Genomic DNA, 21,952 nt, shown 5'->3' with positions numbered 1-21,952 from the left:
GGTTCTGTAATATAATATATTTTTATATAATGTTTTTGCCTGTTATGTTAATTTCATTGGGCAATAAATACAGATTTTTGTTAACAAAGGAAGTGTTTCTGAACATCAATGACTCTGAAAAGCGTTGACCTCCACCTGGTTTTCATTATGCCGAACGCCCTTTCAGTTATGCTGCGCCCCCTTGACTGATGATAATTAAATCGCTGCTGTTCTTGTCCATGCACTGGCTCCTTGAATGGGGTTCCTGGAATGGTGACAAATCCCTGACCGACTGCAGGCAGGTCCACTGTTAGAGGGAAGCAGATTGCTTTCCTCAGATTGTCCCATATGTTCTGGGCCACTCTGTGGATGATGCGGTGAACTGTAGCCTTTGGTACATTAAAAACACGGGACACCACCCGATAAGAGAGTCCATGTGCCAGCCAATAGGTGAATATGAGTACTTCGAGCTCATTACCCCAGACATGGTCCTGCTCCCTTTGCAAAAGCCTCTGTAAGCTGTGCATTGCTGTTCTGCTGAGACGGAAATCCTGCCTCAGCTCAGTCTCAACATCGAACCACATGCGCAGTATAGGCATGTTGGAGTTTATGGCACAGTATCTTGTTGGAGCACCAGTCTGGAACTGAACAGAACTGCCACCAATTTTAGAGTCTGACTTGTATTATAACTATGTCAATACTATGTTATAACTAAGCTTTTTGTGAAATATGAAGTAGCCCATTAATCTGTTGCCTGACCATTTCATATTTAAGGCGAGAGCTATAGTTTCCAAACTTAGACATCACTTGTTATGATTTTAAAAGGTGTCATGCTTTTCTTTTTATTATCAGTCTCCAAATATGGTATACACAGAAAAAAAATGCTTTTTTCACTCTGCCAAATACACAGTAGTTATGTTGGGGGCGGGACATTCTCATTCTAGAGAGCATTTGATTGGATAAAATTCTGAGCGATGCAACATGAGTCATCAGTGTTTTTGCTCCGTTTTCCTGAGACTGTAAATTGTAACATTGTATTCAAGGCTATTTATTCCTTTGAACAGGTAGAGAAAAACAAAGATGAGTTTTTCATGGCCTGGAACGCTTGTTTACATCACGTGACCACTTTGGCTATGGCACACATACACAGAGGTGAGAGAAAGGGGAAGTTCATGTACATTATTTACTGTCCATTTATTGCATGAATGTCTGCAAACGCTCTTTTGACATCCACATTCTCACAAAAGACTTTAACATCATAACAAAGGGGTCCAAAAGATCACCCTGTAGGATGCCGTATGCACAACGACCCCAAAACGTATTTGTACACTGAAGCCACTCTTAAAAAGAAACCTCTGAAAGTCACTGAATTACTTAAAACAACAAACCACAAAGAAGTGAGACACTTTTCAAGAAAAGTATTTCACAAAAAGACTAGCTGGTCATTGCAAAAATAGCTTAGAAATGGGAAGTTAATGAGTATTTTTGTCTGAATTTCCAGTTCAAATATCCTAAAAATCCTAAAAGTTACATTTAAGTTGCCGATTTGAACAACAATTACTGTTTAGTGATTCAACAATATATTTAAAATAAATAAATGATTAATCAATACAAAATCAATTAATTAAAAAGTATAATTAATTATTTAATGTTATATTTAAAATAATAATAATAATAAAATACATTTATAACGCATCAAACAAGGCTACATTTCTAATATTGTTAATCGTAGTCTAAATATCTTAAACTGTGTTTTTGAAGTAAAATTTAGGTGGTTTTGAAATATTTCAAGTCAAAAAACTTTTCTTCTACTGACGATGTTTCTGCCACTGATCCCTAAATGAATTATTTTACACTTAAACGTGTCCTAAACTGAACAAGCGCAGTGTATTAATAGTGCATGTGCATTTGTGTGATTCATTTGCCCGTGTAGACTATAAACACACCACACGTCTTTGATCATTAAAGACACTGTTCAACTTCCCTTTGACTTTCTGATTCACTCTTACACTCAGCAAGCAACAGAAATGTGCTGTGCATTCTCAGCCTCTGATGTTCTAGAGTATTTCCACAAGCTCACTGTGTGTGTGTGTGCATGGGTTTGTGTCAAGATATATTTTCCTCCCCTGATAGCAAATTTCCATTCTCTCACCCTCCTCCCACACACTTATACATATACACACACACACACACACACCGAGATCATGCGCTAATTTTCTCTGAGATGCTGCTGATAACATTGAGATGAGGGGCTTTTATTCACACCTTGCACGAGTGTTCCAGTTTGGGCTTTCATTTATGATATTAATACTGACTTAAGACGCATGATTGTAACACGTAGTAGCGGTCACAGATCACAGAATATTTATTACATTGTTCAGTGCCTCACAAATCAGTCATACAGAGAGAGTCACAGGCACTGTAAGGAGATGCAACGAGCCAAGTCTGTAAATTCAAGTTGTCCATTCAAAGCATGGCATAAAATTTAATATAACAGTTGTTTTTAACGTGACAAAGCCATTTTAAAATGCTCATATCATGAGTAATTAAATTTCCCTACATCTTTTGAGATAAAAGAGCTTGATGCACTATGAAAATGCGCTGTAATGTTCAGATCTCTAGACCTCCTTACAAATCGAAAAAGTGCAGTTATTGAATGATGAATGATCAGATGAGTAAGTATTTACTCTCAATAATGCGGCTGTAGGAATGAACCCGGCACATGGAATGTTCTCTGAACTGGCCAGGTTCTTTCAAAGTTATGAACAAACATTCTTCCGGTAACATTAATAAAACATTTGTTAAAAGTTATCTGGTCTTTAATAATATTCTCAAAATGTTAGCACACAAAAAAATTGTGCATATTTTATTGTGAAAATTCAGTTGGACGTTTGTCTAACATTTTTTTAAAATGTTACTCGTTTCAGAATGTAACATTCCCAGAATGTTTGCAATAATTAAAAGGTGTGATTAAAAAAAAAAAAAGATTAAATGGACTATTGAAACAAATCAGTTTAAAAACTGGAACATTCCAAAAGAATGTTTTTGTCACTTAATTGGAACATTAGAAAAACATTCTTAGAGCATATTTTTGTTACCTGGGGAAGTCCTACATTTAAGTTAAAGAGAGTCATCACATTTTTGGTAGTTTGCTTACTCTAGAATGCAAATTCACTAGCTGAATCCAAAATATGATGATTTCAATGAAAAATACGTCTTTCTTCTTTCAAGCTGATATAAATATTGCCTAGATAGAAAACATTTGCAGCAGCAGACTTTGGTACATCAAAGCACTGCTTGTCATTTAAGTGTTTCTTAAAGACAAAGTGTCACATTTTATATTAGGGGTCAGGGAGAAGGTGAAAAATATCATAAGCGCCTACGATTTTACTGTTTTTGATGCAAATAACTGGAACCTCAGGGGAAAAAAATGTTTAATGTAACCACTCTTCTAATTTCACTATTATGCTGTTAATTGCTTTTATTATGTTTCTGCAGTGACCTTGGAGCAGTTTGCTCTCGCTGTACGAGAATGCCATATTAAAGAGGACCGTGCCCTGCTCACCAAGGTACGTGTGAAGTGCTGTCTCTCTGTTCTGTCTGCCGCTGCACGACACACTTTTTGTCTTTTGACTCATCAGCTAGTTCCAATGGAAACTTCTCAGAAACAACAACAGCCTCTTGCCCACTCAAAAAACAATAAACTGAGCTTCTCAGCGTCGCAGGGAGATTTCAGAGGATTCCACTCTTGACCACGTGTTTGGAAAAAGCAGGCTGCAAAACTGAGAAAGGGGGCTAAATTGGTGTAAAGGGCCAGCATGATAAAGCAAGCTACACTTTTACATTTTACAAAAAAAGAGTGGTGCTTTCCATGCAAAAGTCATTACCACAATAATTTGGGGTTCTGGGTTTTTGCTTACAGATCTTTTGGGTAGACTCTTTTGACTTGGACAGGTAAGCAACCACCCAGAATACTTTAACCATTTAGAAACTACCTAGAACACCTTAGCAACCAAATAACAATACCTGTCCAACAGGGGCGTCATGCACTCATTATTTTTAAGGGAGCATGAGTGAAGGGATGAGGAGTTCGTGTGACACACAACAGCCATGATAGTGCTGTATAACTGATATATAGACTTATGTTTTTTATTTATTTTTTCCATTTTATTCTAAAAAACATGTTAACTATATCATACACATATTTGAGAATCAAGATATTTTAAGTAAATGCATTTTGCACCTTTATAGATCATGTTAGTTGATCAATAACGGGCGATGGGCAAATAGCTTAATGTTAGTGTTATCTATTAACTACGCATAAAACCCATCTTTTTACTATATGGGTGTCGCTCCATGAAATAATTTTATTACGACTGACTTTGTACATGAACTTAATAAAAACATTGTAAGTTGCTATTTATAACAGAAAGAGAGCCAAGAACATTTTCACATTTTCAGTTCTATAGACAATGTAGACATGGTGTTAGTAAAGCAAACATTTATTAGTTGGTTAGTCACAGAAAAAACCTGTCTGCATTAACATCTGGTAATTATAGTATATCAGGCAGGAAATCCAAATATTTTCCTATGAATTATCATCCTCAAATATGGCTTACCGTTTAAAATTGAAACATCCAAGACATGGAGGCGCCAGCACGATTACTAGCATGTTTTTCCTGATAGCAGATTAAAATATGGAAACGGCTTAAAATATGCCATCATTTTTGATCATGCAGATGAGAGTAATGCATCATTCGAAACTACAAAGGGTCTACTTTAAGTACACTCAATAGCAACGAAATATTGTGCTTTTGTAAAATAAAGAAAACAAACAGGGTGGGCTTTCTGACATCTCTGTGGACAGGAATGCGTCATAAATAATGAACCGAAAATCAATGTACAGACTACCTCCCTCTCAGACATGAGAAATGTATCTATAGAAAGCTTGAAATGTCTACTTCAAAATGAACCAATTCAAAACAAATACTTTCTGATTATGCAATCTCTATGAAAGTTGCATTTCCTTCTGAAGTCGTGTCCACTGCACTGTGGAGATGCGAGTCAGCATCATCAGTATAATTAAAATATATCCATGCCATTTTTTTTGGACACATTCATAGAGCTTTGCAGCAAGCTTTAATACAGTAGGCTATATATTAAAGGCTCATTATGGTTTCGTTTCCCTTCCCACCCCCAGTATATATTTAACATGCGATTTGTCAAATAGTGGCTTAAATGAATGACTACTAGTTACTAGAAAAATCTTAACACCTTAACAACTGCATAGCAACATCCTAGCGACCACCTAAAACACCCAAGTAACCAATTAGGTATTTACCTTGCATCCATTCAGAATATTCTTGCAACTACCACTTTAGCAACCACAAAGCAATGCCCTATCAGTCACCTACAACACTCAAAAAACCAAGTAACAATCCCCTTACAATCATTAAAAATACTCTAGCAAACACCTTAACCTGTTCACCATAAAGCAATGCCTTAACAACCACCTAGAACACCATAGAAAACATCTTTAAAAATGCAGCGCAACCATTCAGAATGAAAAAAGCTAACTTTTTGATGCAAGTGAGGAAAATTCTAAAGAAAGCCCCACAAAAAAAAGACAGTTAGTGGTTTTGCTTGCAAAAGTTTGATCAGTTGCACAACGAAGGGGGGACAAGTTCCACAGCCTTTTTATACTTAATATGCAGACAATATTTCACATTATGGAAGTGAAATGTATTCAAATACATCACACATTTATACTGACTAACTGAAAATGAAAATATATATAGTATGAACTACTTTTATGGTGCTTTTTTGTCCTTTTAGGAGCCTGAATCTCTTAGTATTTTGTATAAAAAGAGCAGAGTAAACATTCAGCCTAAGTCTCTGTATGAGCTACAGAAAAGAAAGAAAGGCATACAGGTTTGCAATGACATGAGGATGAGTAGATGGTGATAGAAATTTAACTTTTATCTGAACTATTTGTTTCAGCTCTTCGTGGCTCAGCTTTATGATAAACTGATTTCAGCAGTCATTCATTGTGGCTTACGGGTGGATTTACACATTAACTGTCATTGGCAGTGATGTGACGCAGCAGTATCAGGAGGTGCGCTGCAGTCATATGAGAGTCAGATTATCTACTGAGCACCGGAGCAGAACCGCACTGATCTCAGACCTGCTGACAGCAGCTGTCAGGCTCTCTGGAGAGCACCTAGCATGAATAAATCACAGATAAAGACCTGGTTCCTGGCAGGTCATGAGGTCTGCTGTCACACTAGTCCTGTGATCGAGAGACAAAGCGCGCCAGTGAGGAACAGGAAAACCTCACTTCCACCTGTTTCTTCAAACTTCTGTTGCTGTAATTGGCACTGAGGAGCTCGCTTGCAATTCGCACAGTCATGGGACCTACGTTACATCAGTTTGACATTTCAAAATGAATGTTTCTCGATAGCATCTATTCTGGTATTGCATCAGTGTGAATTGCAGACACTAGAAGTATTTTTGAATGGTTATGTTTGGAATGGAATACTAACTTACTGCTTAACAAATATTGTGCTATATACACTAATTCTTTTCAATTTATAGAGTGCAAAAGTCGGATTACAGAAGTAAAAATCCCATAAATTTTCTCCATAGGGTAATTGATTTTAAACAATACCATAAACTATTAAAGGCAGAGCTAGTGTGAGCTGTGAGGTTGTTAAATGATACACACACACACACACACACACACACACATATATATATATAATATATATAATTTTTGTATGTGTGCATATATATATATATATATATATATATATATATATATATATATATATATATATATATATATAATTCAAAATTATTTAATTAATATATGCACACATACAAATCAATTCATTAAATAAGATATGCATTATATATATCTCATCCCGTCTTTCGGATGAGACGTTAAACCGAGGTCCTGACTCTCTGTGGTCATGAAAAATCCCAGGATGTCTTTCGAAAAGAGTAGAGGTGTGACCTCGGCATCCTGGCCAAATTTCCCATTGGTCTCTGACCATCATGGCCTCCTAATCATCCCCTTACACTGATTGGCTTCATCACTCTGTCTCCTCTCCACCAGTAAGCTGGTGTGTGGTGGGCGTTCTGGCGCACTATGGCTGCCGTCGCATTATCCAGGTGGATGCTGCACACTGGTGGTGGACGAGGAGACACCACCCCTCACAATGTAGAGCGCTTTGAGTGCTTAGAAAAGCAGAAAAGCGCTATATAAATGTAATGAATTATTATTATTATTATATACACATACATACTAGCAAGTTGATCTTTCAGCAAAAGAAAATATCCCTCTGATATCAACTGTTTCTGACAAGTAAGTAGCAAATCATGGCGGTGACGTAACTAAAGTGTACTGGCTGTTTATTTTTCCCAACTTCCTATTTTAAAACAGGAAAGGAAACTACTCTTGTCAAGGCATTTCTTGGGGTCTTTAAGCTTTTAATAATTACTATACAGTTGTACTGATGATTGTGCGTAATGCGCATGGTTTCAGTTCCCAAAGCTGACACGCCAACAAGGTGACTTCCATTTCAGGCGAACCCTCTTTCGGCATGGCCTGATAAGAAACTTAATGGCTCTGCGATAAGCCATCGATTCTCTGCTTTGCATATGAGGAAGAGAGCAGAACACAAAGAATGAGAGCCAGAGAGATCATGTGCCTCTATATGTTTATATTGCTTTGATCCAGCGTTAATTTAAAAATAAGAGGTGCATGCTTTGCTACAGGTCAGAGGTTATATTATTCCTCTTATTGTCCATGCTTTACAACTGATTGCTTTGCATGCTCTGTTTTTTCCTGTCCAGCTCTTTGATGTATCTAGGTGGTTTGGTTGCTACCTCACCTCTGAGGAGAAGAGATATTAGCTCATACCGCTACTGTTTTTCCATCCCCTTCATCTTCTGTACAACATCCTGTACTCACTCAACTTGATGCATGTGAAGGGGCCTACAGCTCGTTTAGGGTCCTTCAGATATGGAAAATAAATAACACACAAGGGTCAGCACGTATTTTCCACTTACATTTTTTGGCCTTGCATTGCGCTGATTCTGAATGGTGTCCGCCTTTGACAGCGACACGCCATTCATAGACGATCTGGTGCGTATTCCACACGAAGATGGTAGGAAGAAATTGTGATTTGATGGCTTTTAAACAGTTTCCAGGAGTCAAGATGCACTTTTTAATCAATCCACTGGGAAACAAATGGAGTTTGTGAGTTTCCAGGGAGCAATAATGAATTTTTGATCTGCCAAAGTTTGTGAAGTTCATGTTGCTGAATCTTTGAAATATGTGTAGAAGTTCAGTTTGACACACTTAAAGCTGGAAAACAGCTTTTAAAAATCTTTTGAAACACTAGGCATCATACACATACACGATTGAGGATCACACACTACTGAACTTTCAAGTCACTCTGAAAACAACAAATAAAACGCAGAAGCATTTTCTGTGAAATCAGTCAAAATCTGCGGATAGGCTCTGACTTTTGGCTAATAATGTCGACTCATCCAGTCTACAAATCTGGCCAGAATTCATGTAGTGAATTAAAGCCTTTAGTTGCATGTAAACAATATCTCGTTGAGAACAGATTTGCAGTATATTCTTGTGTGGAGAATATACTATTAAATATATTTTTTCTCCTCTAAAGATGAAATTTTTTGCATTTTGGCAGACACTTTTATGCATTAAAGATGCTTTTACGTATTATCAGTTCATGCTTTCCTTGGGAATTAAACCTATGACCACTTCTTTTTATGACAATAAATCAGATGATATTTGGATGGTAGTTTCATGTCCATGTTTCAAATGGCCTCTTCCTGTCATTTTTGGTAATATTTTGTCAGAATAATTGCAATGTGGCCCATATGCACATTTAGGTGAAAGTCCGGTTAGCCAAGACTAAAGGGCTGTAACAATAACAATGCATTTCAATTCAAGTTTATTTATATAGCACTTTTCACAATGCATATTGTTTTATAGCTTTACAGAAAATGTCTGTTTCAATGTTACAATCAGGAAGTAACAATAACTATAAAATTTCAACAATCTTTCTAATTCTATGAGAATAGGGAAGTCCACACCACAACAGCCAATCAAAATCTACCTGACTTTAAAGAGCTCAAACATTTAAAGCCGCAGAACACAAAACTGCAGCGGACACTTATAATAAACAAAACAGTATCGTGATTTGGTGTGGATGCTAATATATTTACCCTTACAGTTATCATTTTTGGTGTGAATGGCCCCTTCAGGCCTGTTTCAAACATTTTGCATCATCAGCATTTAAATAAAACTGACTGCATTTCTGGGTTACTGTACTGAATATCTCCTTTGACAACGGTCATAAATAATAAAATGATTGCTGGTGGGGGATTGCAAACTATTACAACCTGATTCTCATGAAATCTAATATACACAAGGAGGGGTGTCACATTTACACCCAGTTGAACCCAAATCTCAAACTGTGGCTGTAAACCGCTGGAATTGCCTGGATCCAGTCAGATTTGCTGAATTGAAAGTGCTGTTTATTTGTCTTTCTTTACATGTGCAACAGTCCCGCCAGACTTTTCAGACAGCGTTTGATAATGCACTCCATTAATTTGCTTCTATAAGCCTATATTTCAATAGATCATGTTTGTTTTTTAATATTATGCAAGTAAAGAATGTGACAATGTTTACATGTACCAAATACAGAACCCCATAGATCAAACATATAAGAGAAGAAAAAACAAAACACTAAGTAAAGAAGGTGACAATATTTATTTATGTGCCAAAATGCAGAAACACAGACAAATAAACAAAGATATATATCATTTTCCCATCGCCTCCTTATATATATACACATGCACAGGTTCGTAACAGGTGTGCATGTATTTCAGCTGATATGTCATGCATTAAAAAAAAAGTGAGGCATGCAATTAATGAATGACCCCCCAAAACCAAACCTCTCTAATGTGGAAGACAGGAATTTTCAGGAATTTTTTATATTTTCTCTTTTTTTTCTGCATCCAGAGTGACTGATGGCTTTTGCTTTTTGTATTGAAAAATAGTACATTAAGTTGAATAGTCTGCGTGTATTGGTGGATGCTAGTCTACCTATAATGAAACCGGTTTGATCTGGGTGTATTATAGATGGTGTGACCTTTTCTATTCTATGGGATAATACTTTGGCGATGATTTTAATGTCAGCATTGATCAGAGAAATTGGACGGTAGCTTGATGGTAATTTTGGATCTTTATTGGGTTTGAGAAGAAGTGAAATTGTGGCAGTATTCATATTAGCTTATTATTCATATCAATAGATCATGTTGATAAATAGGTTTGCTTTGCATTTCACCCGTTTCTGCTTGAGCTGTTTAATTCTGAAATTTTTGGAATGAATTTTGATTCTTCATTCGTGCAGTCGTGGCCTAATGGTTAGAGAGTCGGGCTTGTAACCCAAAGGTCGCAGGTTTGAGTCTCAGATCCAACAGGGATTGTAGGTGGGGTGAGTAAGTAAAAAAAATCGATTCCAAGCTCTAGTTTCTGTAGAGTTCACCATGCAACATGCTGCAGTGTAGGCACTGTACACGTAATGCATTTTATCATTCAGTGTGTATTGCAGTGGGACTACTGCAGCCTGCTAATATTAAAACAGATGCAAGATGTGCAAATCAGGCCTTTGTGTTAAATTGTGTTACTAATGTGTCTTTTCTGTTGCATATTTTCCTGTTTCTCTTTCAGTTCTGCCTTCTTCACGGCACTAGTCTGGTGTATCAGGAGAGAGCCTGGTATCTGGAGCACAACTACCTGACCCCCAACACCAGCCGACAGATCCGCAGCCAGGTATTTGACAACCGTTCTCATTCTCAAGACATCAAAAACTAAAGCATGGTCAAGCATGTCACTGTTTTGACGCTAAATGTGTCACTATATCAATGAACTAGGAACTCAATTTCAAATGAGAAAACATTGGCATCAATGCACATGTGAAGGGAACTGGTTTATGATATGATATGGAGTATGATATCGTCATATGATGTGGTATGATTTGAACAGCCACAATAATTCACAATAATGCATCATTTTAAATTTCAGATTTATATTTTGAATGAAATGTGACTACATTCAAGAGTGGGGACATTTTTAGCCATTAAAACCTAAAATTTCTATCTGTTCTTATTAAAATGACATTGTACACCTTCAGAACACTTTGAAAGCAACACGACTGAGTCACTCATTTGTAATACATTTATACTGTTTTATGGTCAGTTTTTGTAATAAAGGCTAGAGGTAGGGTTAAAATATCTATGAAAGTTTAAATACTTATAAAAATCATCTCCACTTTTACAAATGCATGCAGAGAATTACCCAAATAACACATTTAGGTTGTAAAAAACGTTATGGGAACATTGTTTTGAAATGTTTCTAAAAAACTGATGAGTCCAGTTTTCTTGCATGATTAGAACCTTATTTAAAGGTTACAACATTTGGTAACACTTTATTTTAGGATCTCTTAACTAGTTGCTAATTAGCATGCATATTAATAGAATATTAGCCATTTAGTCGTTAGGCACTTAAGGAGGCACAAAGCCTTTCTGCTGCCCATCTGAGGCTGTTTTGGATTAGACCTCCTCATTAACCCTTCGCACATTAGCCGGCGTTGACAGAGAGTGGCAGAATGTGAACATTACCATTGTCCACCTCGAACACACACACACACACACACACACACATAAAGTGACCAGTTGTTCACAATTAGATGTGATTAAACAGCCAGGTGGCCTCACTGGGGTTCTCCCACACAGGAGCCGAGAGGACAGCGGGGTCGACACCGGTCTGTCAGTATGCGGTCATCAGGTGCTTTACTGCATGTTTACCACTCGAACAAACCCAACACAGCCGCTGTCTCTGTGCAAACAACCCCCTCTGTTCTCCCAGAGTGACTGCAGCGGCCGCCGCACATGACTGAAGGCATGTGCTTACGGTTCCTTTCAGCGCGCTCATATGAACTATTGTTATATGTTTTCAATGGCTTATTGAAGATAATTTATCATGTGACAGGCTGCATAACATGGCGAAAATAACCCGATCGCTTGTTTATAATTAGCTGCTGTTCACGTAAGGATGCACATAAGAATCACATATGCGATCTCTAATATCTTGACAGAGATATTATTTGCACGTTTGGCCCCAGTGATCTCAAATGTGTCAAAAGATCTTAATGTCTCACATTGTGCCGAAAGTGTGCAATCGCAAGTCTCAGGCAAAATAATCTGAGCTGTGTTGTGAGAACGTTTTGCCAATGCTCCATTAACTCTTTTCCTGCCATTAACAGAATTTTCCGTGTTTTCATGGTTTACGTTAGGAGGCACTATTACATCTTCTGAAAGAGTATTGAACATCTAGATCAAAACACGGCGAAGAAGAAGCAGAAACAAGCGATCGAGTATGTATTCCGATGCAAATGTAAAATATCATGACCATCTCAAATCAAAACTTCCTAACGTTACCGAATTAAATGATGATAAAGAAAGTGGTAAAGGACCGTGCAAGCTTTTGATGTGTTGATGGAAGCGAACGACTCCGTTGCTTTTTTCATGAAATGTACCCACATTCAAGTGTCGATAAAAAAAGATTGCGTGAAGCTAGAATAAAATGTTTTTTTGTTTAGTTTAAAAGTAGAGGTTCTGTTCTTTTTGACATATTGCATGTTCAGATATCTATGCAACAAAATATTCTGGGTGCCATTGAAATTTTGTAAAAATGATCAGAAATGCTGCCGGTGGCTAAGTTTTCAAACGTTATTTCTGAATGTTCTCTAAACGTTCAAAATGTCCCGTTTTTTTAAATGGCTTTTTTTTTTTTTTGTCTCTTGGTTATGTGAATGTTAAGGGAACATTCCATTGTATGATTTTCCAAACATTATGCCAATGTTACTTTTCAATGTTACTTCTACGTTCTGAACAAGTAGTAACATTTTTTAAATGTTAGACAAACATCCAACTAAAACGTTTCAGAAATATAACATTCCATGAACAATGTATAAATAACATTTCTGTGCAAAAGTTTAGAAAACATTACTAAGAACCAGATCAGTCCTCAGCTAACAAATATATGGGCTGCGTCCAAAAGCTCTAAAATCCTTCGGAGGCAGCATTCCAAGGCAGGAAGGCAGCAAGGTACGTCCGAATCCAAATTCTGCTTTACTTCCTGTCTCCGGGGGTACCTTCTTCTGGTCAAATTTTGAAGGCAGCATAGCATAGATGTATCCTTCACTGCCTTTGATATCCCACAATCCTGTGCGTTCCATTCCGTGACGGTTGAGCTAAAATATAAAGATGGCGTCTGAAAGTTGCGTTTGGTGGTCAGTTTGTGTGTAAATGTATATTTCTGACTAACGTTTTGCACTTTTGATGTTATTTCTAGCGAGAAATTTGTATTATAGAGATTAAATATCTGAAAAACTCATTCTATTTTGTTGTAGACCATAAAAGCGTTACGCTGCCTCAGAAGCCTGTCCGAAATCAGTTACATGATGTGCATTCGTGCAAAAACGCTGCATGCAAAGTCATTGCCTCATAAGGCAGTGAGGCAGCAAGTCAGCTGCTTAGGTTTTCAGATGCACCCATGTTCTAAGAACTTGTTGCTAACATTTCATTAAGTTATGAAAACATTTCTCAAATAATGTTCAAAATGTCCAGTTTTTTAAATGTTTTAAAAAAGGTTTTTTCTTAGTTATATAAATGTTAAATGAGCATGCAAGCATTATGGAAATGTTATTTTAGGTTTAGGTATTGTTCTAAGTTGTAACATCCAACTAATAGTTTCAGAAAGAAAACACTCCATGAACAAATTATAGACAACATTTTTGTGCTAATCCTTTGAAAACATTATTAATTTATTTATGTTTTAGTTTCATGCTTTTACATACTTTTTGTTAACTATTGACTTATTTGTGTCTACTTTCATAATTGAGAACTCCATTATGTCTTGTAAAGTTGTAAAAGAGCAACCCATTGTCCTTTGGGACTTGTTTATGTTGGGACTCATTATATTTGTCTTATTTTCGGTTAAGTGGGAGTTGCTGAAGAAAGGATGAAAACATGTTTTGGAGAGATAAGAGTGAGCATCTTTGCCTATCATCTAGTTTTCCATGCCGTGGAATAAGCCATGCAAATAACTTCAGGCTCAGCATGCTTTGATTGGCATTATGTTTTGTTATTGATGTGAGAGTCAGTGTCTGTTGAAGAAAAACCAGAACATCTCTGTGTTGTAGAAACAATTTTTGATCAAATAAATGCAGTCTTTGTGAGCAGTCTTTCAAAAGCATTAAAAAGTCTTATGAATGCTGTTTATGCAAATGCCACTCAATATGAAAATCATCTTTGTTTTCATAACAGTGAGTGCATGAAGAAACTCCAATAGTGAGAGAAATGTTCACAACGCTCTAATTTGGAGTCCAAAATGCTGAATCTCAAGTAAATTTATTGCAGCTTAAGTCCAGTTCACATCTTATCTCTGTGATTCCTGATCATTCGACGTGTCATTGATGTCCAGCAAAAGATGCTGAATTTTAATACTCTGGTTAAGAGTTTGTTCAGGTTTCTAACCTACGTATGAGCAATAGCATTAGTGCTTGACTTGTCTTGGAAGTAATTGTGTGTGTGTGACAGTGAGTGAGCCAGAAGAAGTGGCAGTGAGCATTTTATTGAGTGAGTAAGACTGAGTGTGTGTGTGTGTGGGGTCTGAGCGCTGAGGACAGTATCTGTGGATGAGATCCTCACATGTACGTGTGATTTCTCTGTGTGTGGCTCCAACTCTTTAGAATGAGTCCTATTGTACACACACTCCTATCATAACATGCGTCAACATTAGAGCCAGACTCGCATGCTTCACTGAACACACACGCATTCACCCCAACACAGAGAGGTAGTGTTGGAGAGTGTTTTTTAGATTTAATTGTGAGCTTTATGTGATGAGTAATAGATAAGCATTTAGAGGGGATTTTTAGTGGATGTGGTGGGGAAAAAATACAGTATGAAAAGACCATATTACTGCTCTTTCATTAAAACTTTTGGAGTTCTCAATTGTGTTTTAAGTATTGATTTTGTCTCATGCTTTTCCTATTTAATTTTTTATTTTTTTAAAATTAATACTTCTGTTTAGCAAGGACACATTTAATTAATCAAAAGTGACCGTAAATACATTTATAATGTTACAAAAGATCAAATAAATGCTGTTCTTTCCAGATTTATCCAGATATGAAGCAGCACGACTGTTCTCAGCATTGATGACATTAATAAATTACTCTTGATCAGCATATTAGAGTGATTTCTGAAGGATCATGTGACACTTAAGACTGGAGTAATGATGCTGAAAATTCTGCATTGCATCAGGAATAAATTACATTTTACAATATATTCAAATATAAATCATTTTCAATTGTAATAATATTTCACAATATTTGCTGTTTTTACTGTATTTTTGATGAAATAAATGTAGCATTAGTGAGCAGACTTTAAAAACATCAACAAATCTGAAACTTTTCAACGGTGGTGCAAGTCAGCACAGATCATTTAGGTTTGGTTGAGTTTGATGAGAACTGTTTGAGGTTATCTTAAGATATTTTAGCACATTTTGAAACAATGTTGACATCCAGAACTCAAGATGAGATGTGAGATTACCGCATCTCGGGAGAAAAGCAGCAGACTTAAAGGCAATAGTCTCTGTTTTCTTTGCATTTAATCTAACTGCTGTCTAGGAGAAACAGCTAAAACATTAAAAAGATCTCTTTTGTGATATGCTTCCCTGAATAATCAAATCACATCTTCCCTACACATGCATCTGTAGTCATTTTATGAACGCATGAGATTTCTCAGCTCTGCACTGACTGAATCACTTTGAGCTCAACACAGGCTTTCTTCATCAGTAGCAATGACATTGCTTTTGTTGTGTTAACACAGATGACATTTTCCCCAGGCTGCATCTTCTGTGCATACCATCATGCCCCTCATTGTCTTTGAAAAGTGGCAGAACATCATAATTTTCCGTGAAAAACCATCAACAGTTGCTGTGGTGACAATACAACCCCATTTCATTCCAACAGCAAAGCCCCATCTCTTGTTTTGAGATCAATCAAAGGTTTAATCAGATTTAATGATCATAAAAACACTTGTTGGTGTCTTCTATGCTTCGAGTCAGGTTTATGCTGAGGTGACATGGGTTCAGAGATTTGAACAAGCCCTTGACTTTTTTTTTCTCCTGATGGAGGAGGAAGTAAGTTATAAATTAATATTGTGGTTTTCTTTAACATACACTACTGTTCAGTAAGTCAGTAAGATTTATTAAGAATTAAGAATGATTTATTATTTTTTTTATGTTATTTTATTTAAAATGCGACATTTAAAATACTTTTATTGTAAATAATTCATCAAAGAATCCTGAAATAAATGAATCATGGTTTAACTGACAATAATAAATGGTTCTTAAAATCAGCATATTAGATTGATTTCTGGAGCTTTGCATCACAGGAAAAAATTACATTTTAAAATACATTCAGATATATAAAAAAAAGTTATTTTAAATTGTAATAATATTTCGCAATATTACAGTTTTTACTGTATTTTTATCAAATAAAATGCAGCTTTGGTGAGCAGAAGAGATTTTAAAACATTACCGACCCCAAACTTTTGAATAGTAGTCTATCTGATACCAAATTCAAATGCATTAATATCTTCAAAATATAAAGTTCATACTTTGCAGGTATTCCTTATGTAAAACTGCCCTCTTATATATATATATATATATATATATATATATATATATATATATATATATATATATATATATATATATATATATATATATATATACCAAAAGATGATTTTTTTATTTCTCTTTTTAGTCAACTTTAGCATGGGTGTCTAAACTTATGCATAGCACTGTATATATATATATATATATACAGTGCTATGCATAAGTTTAGACACCCATGCTAAAGTTGACTAAAAAGAGAAATAAAAAAATCATCTTTTGGTAACTGAACTTAATGCCTTAATTAAAAAAAATTGGAAAAATCCAACCTTTAAGGACACCAATTTTCTTTGTGAATGAATAATGTATCGTAAATAAATAAATGTTCTTCCTTAAAATACAGGGTGCATAAGTTTGGGCACCCCTATGTTAAATTCCCATAGAGGCAGGCAGATTTTTATTTTTAAATGCCAGTTACTTCATGGATCCAGGATACTATGCATCCTGATAAAGTTCCCTTGGCCTTTGGATTTAAAATAGCCCCACATCATCACATAGCCTTCACCATACCTAGAGATTGGCATGGTTTTATTTCAGTTAGCCTAATAGCTGGTTTGATTTGCATTGAGAGATGATCTTATGGAAAGTACTCCATGCCAATCTCTAGGTATGGTGAAGGCTATGTGATGATGTGGGGCTATTTTAAATCCAAAGGCCAAGGGAACTTTATCAAGATGCATAGTATCCTGGATCCATGAAGTAACTGGCCTTTAAAAATAAAAATCTGCCTGCCTCTATGGGAATTTAACATAGGGGTGCCCAAACTTATGCACCCTGTATTTTAAGGAAGAACATTTATTTATTTACGATACATTATTCATTCACAAAGAATATTGGTGTCCTTAAAGGTTGGATTTTTCCTAATTTTTTTAATTAAGGCATTAAGTTCAATTTCCAAAAGATTATTTTTTTATTTCTCTTTTTAGTCAACTTTAGCATGGGTGTCTAAACTTATGCATAGCACTGTATATATATAAAAAAAATAATATATGGTAACACTTTATTTCGACAGTCCACTTTAGACATTCTACTAACAATAAGTAACTGTCTACTAGCAGTCATTAGAGTATTAGTAGACTGTCTGCTTCATATCTGCTAACACTTTATTTTGATGGGTCCACAACATACAACATACTGACTATGAGAAACTTTGCAAGTATATGTCAACTAACCCTAAACCTACCCTACTGAGAGTTAGTAGACATGCAGTTGCAAATTAATGAGAATTAGTTGACATGTAGTTACAAAGTTACTTGTAATTAGTAGAACATCTAAAGTGGACTATCGAAATAAAGTGTAGCCGAATATATATTTTTTTTATCTTACTTTTCAAAGCTGATCAAATGGCACTGTGTATTTGACTGAACTTACTTGTCTTTACAGTATATAGTGTGCGAGTTACCAAAGTCCTTTCTCTTCTTTCATGCCATCTCTTTTTCGCTCTGTTTACACGCTCTCCTTATCTCTGTGTTGCTTCATGGCCCATGTAACCTCTACATAAAGCTACTTTCTTTTCAGCCGATCTGGAAAGAGAGAACGAGAGAGGTCAGACATATTTCAGACTCCTCATTGGACAGACGGCTATTGAGCAAGACGTGTCCAAACATATTTCAACCATTAATGCAGCACAGATAAACGAGTGTTTCTCAAACAGAACAATGAGGGGGTTTCATAGTACAGGGTTATAAAAGTCAAAATACACAAGCAGAGCTTTGCAGAAAACTGACAGCCTGTGATCGTTTCATCTTGAGCTGTGGAGGACTTGAGCAGGAGCCAAAGTGTCAGGACGATAAATTAACTCTTTTGTCAGGCGATGTGGGAGAAAATAGCAGGTTCTGTGACTCACACAGGATGTCTGTGGAATCAGTGCGACACCTCACGAATGAAGCAATGATGGGAGATGAATAGTGTGATTGTGATTTTTTTTCCAATTTGAATGCAATTTTCTGATCGTTTAATCAGTTTGAATAGTTTTAGTCTTATTTCTAAGCAAGTGTTCTGCAGCCGTCAGATTACGAAATAACACGAGCGTCAACTTTTTATTGTTCATCATCAAAATGTATATATGCTTATTTATCTCTGCGGGAAAGTTTAGTTTTTTTAGGTGTTTAAGTTGTAACTTTCAGTTTCTTTTTTCACCGTTTTTGATCTTTTATTAAATAGTATGGGCCTGTATGATGATACTCTTCAAAGGTTTGGGGAAAGTAATAATTTTATTCAGCTAGAATGCATTAAACTGATCAAATGTAACAGCAAAGATTCATAATTTTACAAAAGATTCTATTTCAAATAAATGCTGTTCTTTTAAACTTTCTATTCATCCAATAATTCTGAAAAAAATCGGTATCGGTTTCCACAAAAAAGATATTTAACAGCATGACTGTTTTCAACATTTATAATAATAATGTTTCTTGAGCAGCAAATCTATATATCAGAATGATTTCTGAAGGATCATTTGACACTCAAGACTGAAGTAATGATGCTTTGCATCACAGGAATAAATTACATTTTAAAATAAATTTAACAATATTTCATAATATTACTGTTTTTACTGTATTTTTCATCAAATAAATGCAGCCTTGGTGAGTAGAAAAGACTTATTTCAAAAACTTAAAAGAAAATAATCTTACAGATAAGGTATATTTGTGGAATTTAATCATGGACTAATCAGTATATTATAGGGCTAAAAATGTATAACAGCCAATTTTTTTATAATAAAATATATTTCAGATGACACTTACTGTCCACATTGGGACCACAAGATTTTAAAAAGTATTTGAAGAACTCAATGTTACAGTAAATACAGTAATGCCAAACTTTTGATACTGTCAGCATGTCATCTGATCCAGCATGCTGTGGTTCTGCTCAAAACATTGGCTACGGTGAGTCATTTCTGTCTTTTATCACGTTACGGTGATCTTCAGTGGTCTCCGCTAAAGCAGGAACATCTCATTCCTGACCTCTTGACCCTGACATGACGGTATTCTCACACATCAATGACTCGCACATCAACGTTTCTGCTCACACACACACACACACACACACACACACACACAGTTCATCCAATGGAGCAAATTGGGAAATGGAACTTGAAATGTTTCTGTTAACTGTTAAAATCCACCAGAGGGTGCTATTATAGAAGAGGAATTGTTATGGTTATATATTTCCTGTGATAAATTGTTGTCTAATACCTTTGTAAAAATTATTTTTCCAAGTTGGAAATAAAAGATTATTGGAGTGTGTTTTACAAGAAAATCCTAATTCATCTTTTTTACTTCAAAATCTCATGTTATGTGCCTTTGTAATTGTAAAATTTACCAGAAAATTCTGAGAGAAATTTGTCCCTGCCTATTTTTTTTTTTTTTTTCAGTGTAGATGTGATTAAGAAATCTGTCTTCTGGTGAGTTCAGAATTATCATTAGTGGTGTTTGCTATTGATCATACTTAAGGGTTAAATCCTTAACCCTATGTATAAAAGTTTTGGCATACAACATGTCCTTCAGCGTTTGTGTTATAGACATAAATAAAAAATTGTACAACTTATTATGGAGAGTGACTGTTGGCGGTTTCTCACTGGGCAAGCTCTACTCACATTTTCTTCAAAACATCCAGTTGTATAATGATATAGTTGTGTAATCTCTGCATTAACGCTCTTGTGACTCTGGTCTGCTTGTTTTGAAGCTTTTGGAGCTGTGCAGGTCGGTGAAGGATGATGCGCTGAAGGTGGTCGATGACTTCAACATCCCGTCCTGCTGCATCCAGGCTCCTATCGCTGGAGTCGCCAGTCCCAGGGCCGAATGGGCCTTCTACCCGCAGCCACAGTATCCCAGCAGCACCCAACCATGGTCTAAGCTCTGAAAGAGAGAATGAACATGGCTTTTTAACGATGGGGTGATTTCAGGTTGCTGGATGTTCTTTCACATTGGGTGGGAGTGATTAGGGACTAACTGGAGGTGGTCAAAGCACTTACGAATGCATAGCTGATGTTTTATGATTAAGCATCATGCTTTGTGCCAACAAGAGTGGTAGAACTTGCTGCTACTGGCCAAGGCCTTAAAAAATTAAATATACTATCGGCACGACACTACTTTTTCTTGTTCACTCTTAAAAATAAAGATTCTAAAGGGACGGGTTTGCAACAGTGCCACAGAAGAACCATTTTGGGTTCCACAAAGAACCTTTCAGTGAACGGTTCTTTAAAAAAACATTTGTTGGAGTAAAGAACATCTAGAGAACCTTAACATTCAAAGAACGTTTTGTCCAATAATGTTCTGTGGATGTTAAAGATTGTTCATGGAAGCAAGATGCCAATAAAGAACCTTTTAGATGCCGCACTAAACGCACTAAAAACGGCAGTTTTTTAGTTGAATACCGTGTTGAGAAAAGGCCAAATAAAATTAGTCATCACTACACACAGATATTGAATATTTAAACAATTGCACATACATTGAGTAACCGTAAATACAATAATATGTTGGACAGACGATAATTTATTACTGCTGCTATCATTTTTAATGCCATTTATCATTTGAACCAAATAAAGGTAAACAATTTTGGTGTAATCTGCTCAGTCCGGGTCTTCAAAGGGATGTCCGTTTATGCTTTTGTGACCAAACTACCAATTATTCAAGTTTTCTTGAAAAATGTCCTTATCTGTTTTCAGTTTGTTCATTTCTTACTAAAGTCTGCTAACACGGCAATTCTGTAATATTCTGCAAATAAATTGTTGCATTCCCTGATATTTCCAGGTTTTCTGCACTTGTCAATGTAAACTAAGGGAAGACTGGATATTTAATTATTAATTATCTAATTGTCTTTGTGTTTGCATTGTGCATGTTGTCCTATTGTGCCACAAACTGTGGATAATTTAATTAATAACACAATAAAATATGTAGTTTGGCAATTGTAAACCTGGTTTGTTTTGCATGCAGCATTACATTATTTCCAAATTTTCATGATTCACTTGTGACTTGTGATCAAACATCATTCAACCAGACTGTACATGAAATATACCACAGAAGAGACTAGCTCGTGCAAAAGAAGAACTATATGGTTGGAGAGCAAGCCCATCCCATGGGCGTGGTTTAGGCTTCTCCGCTTTACTGAGAGGGTTCACTTCAGTAAATAGAC

The 21,952-nt window shown here is 36.0% G+C and overlaps 1 protein-coding gene across 1 annotated transcript in view; it reads left to right on the top strand.

The window, feature by feature from the left end:
- LOC306884697 (acyl-coenzyme A oxidase-like protein) overlaps positions 1-21,729 on the top strand; it is a 47,772-nt gene extending 26,043 nt beyond the window's left edge. Inside the window, exons 16-19 of the mRNA XM_079440811.1 lie at positions 1,044-1,131; positions 3,478-3,548; positions 10,751-10,852; positions 20,504-21,729. Coding sequence (XP_079296937.1) covers positions 1,044-1,131; positions 3,478-3,548; positions 10,751-10,852; positions 20,504-20,680 — 438 coding nt within the window. The 3' untranslated portion in view covers positions 20,681-21,729. The remainder of the gene's footprint in view (positions 1-1,043; positions 1,132-3,477; positions 3,549-10,750; positions 10,853-20,503) is intronic.
- Positions 21,730-21,952: the final 223 nt, after the last annotated feature.

The sequence above is a fragment of the Barbus barbus genome (genome assembly GCF_936440315.1).
Source record: "Barbus barbus genome assembly, chromosome: 18".
NCBI lineage: Eukaryota > Metazoa > Chordata > Actinopteri > Cypriniformes > Cyprinidae > Barbus > Barbus barbus.
The sequence above is the reverse complement of the archived record's forward strand: the minus strand, read 5'-3'. Positions and strand labels throughout refer to the sequence as shown.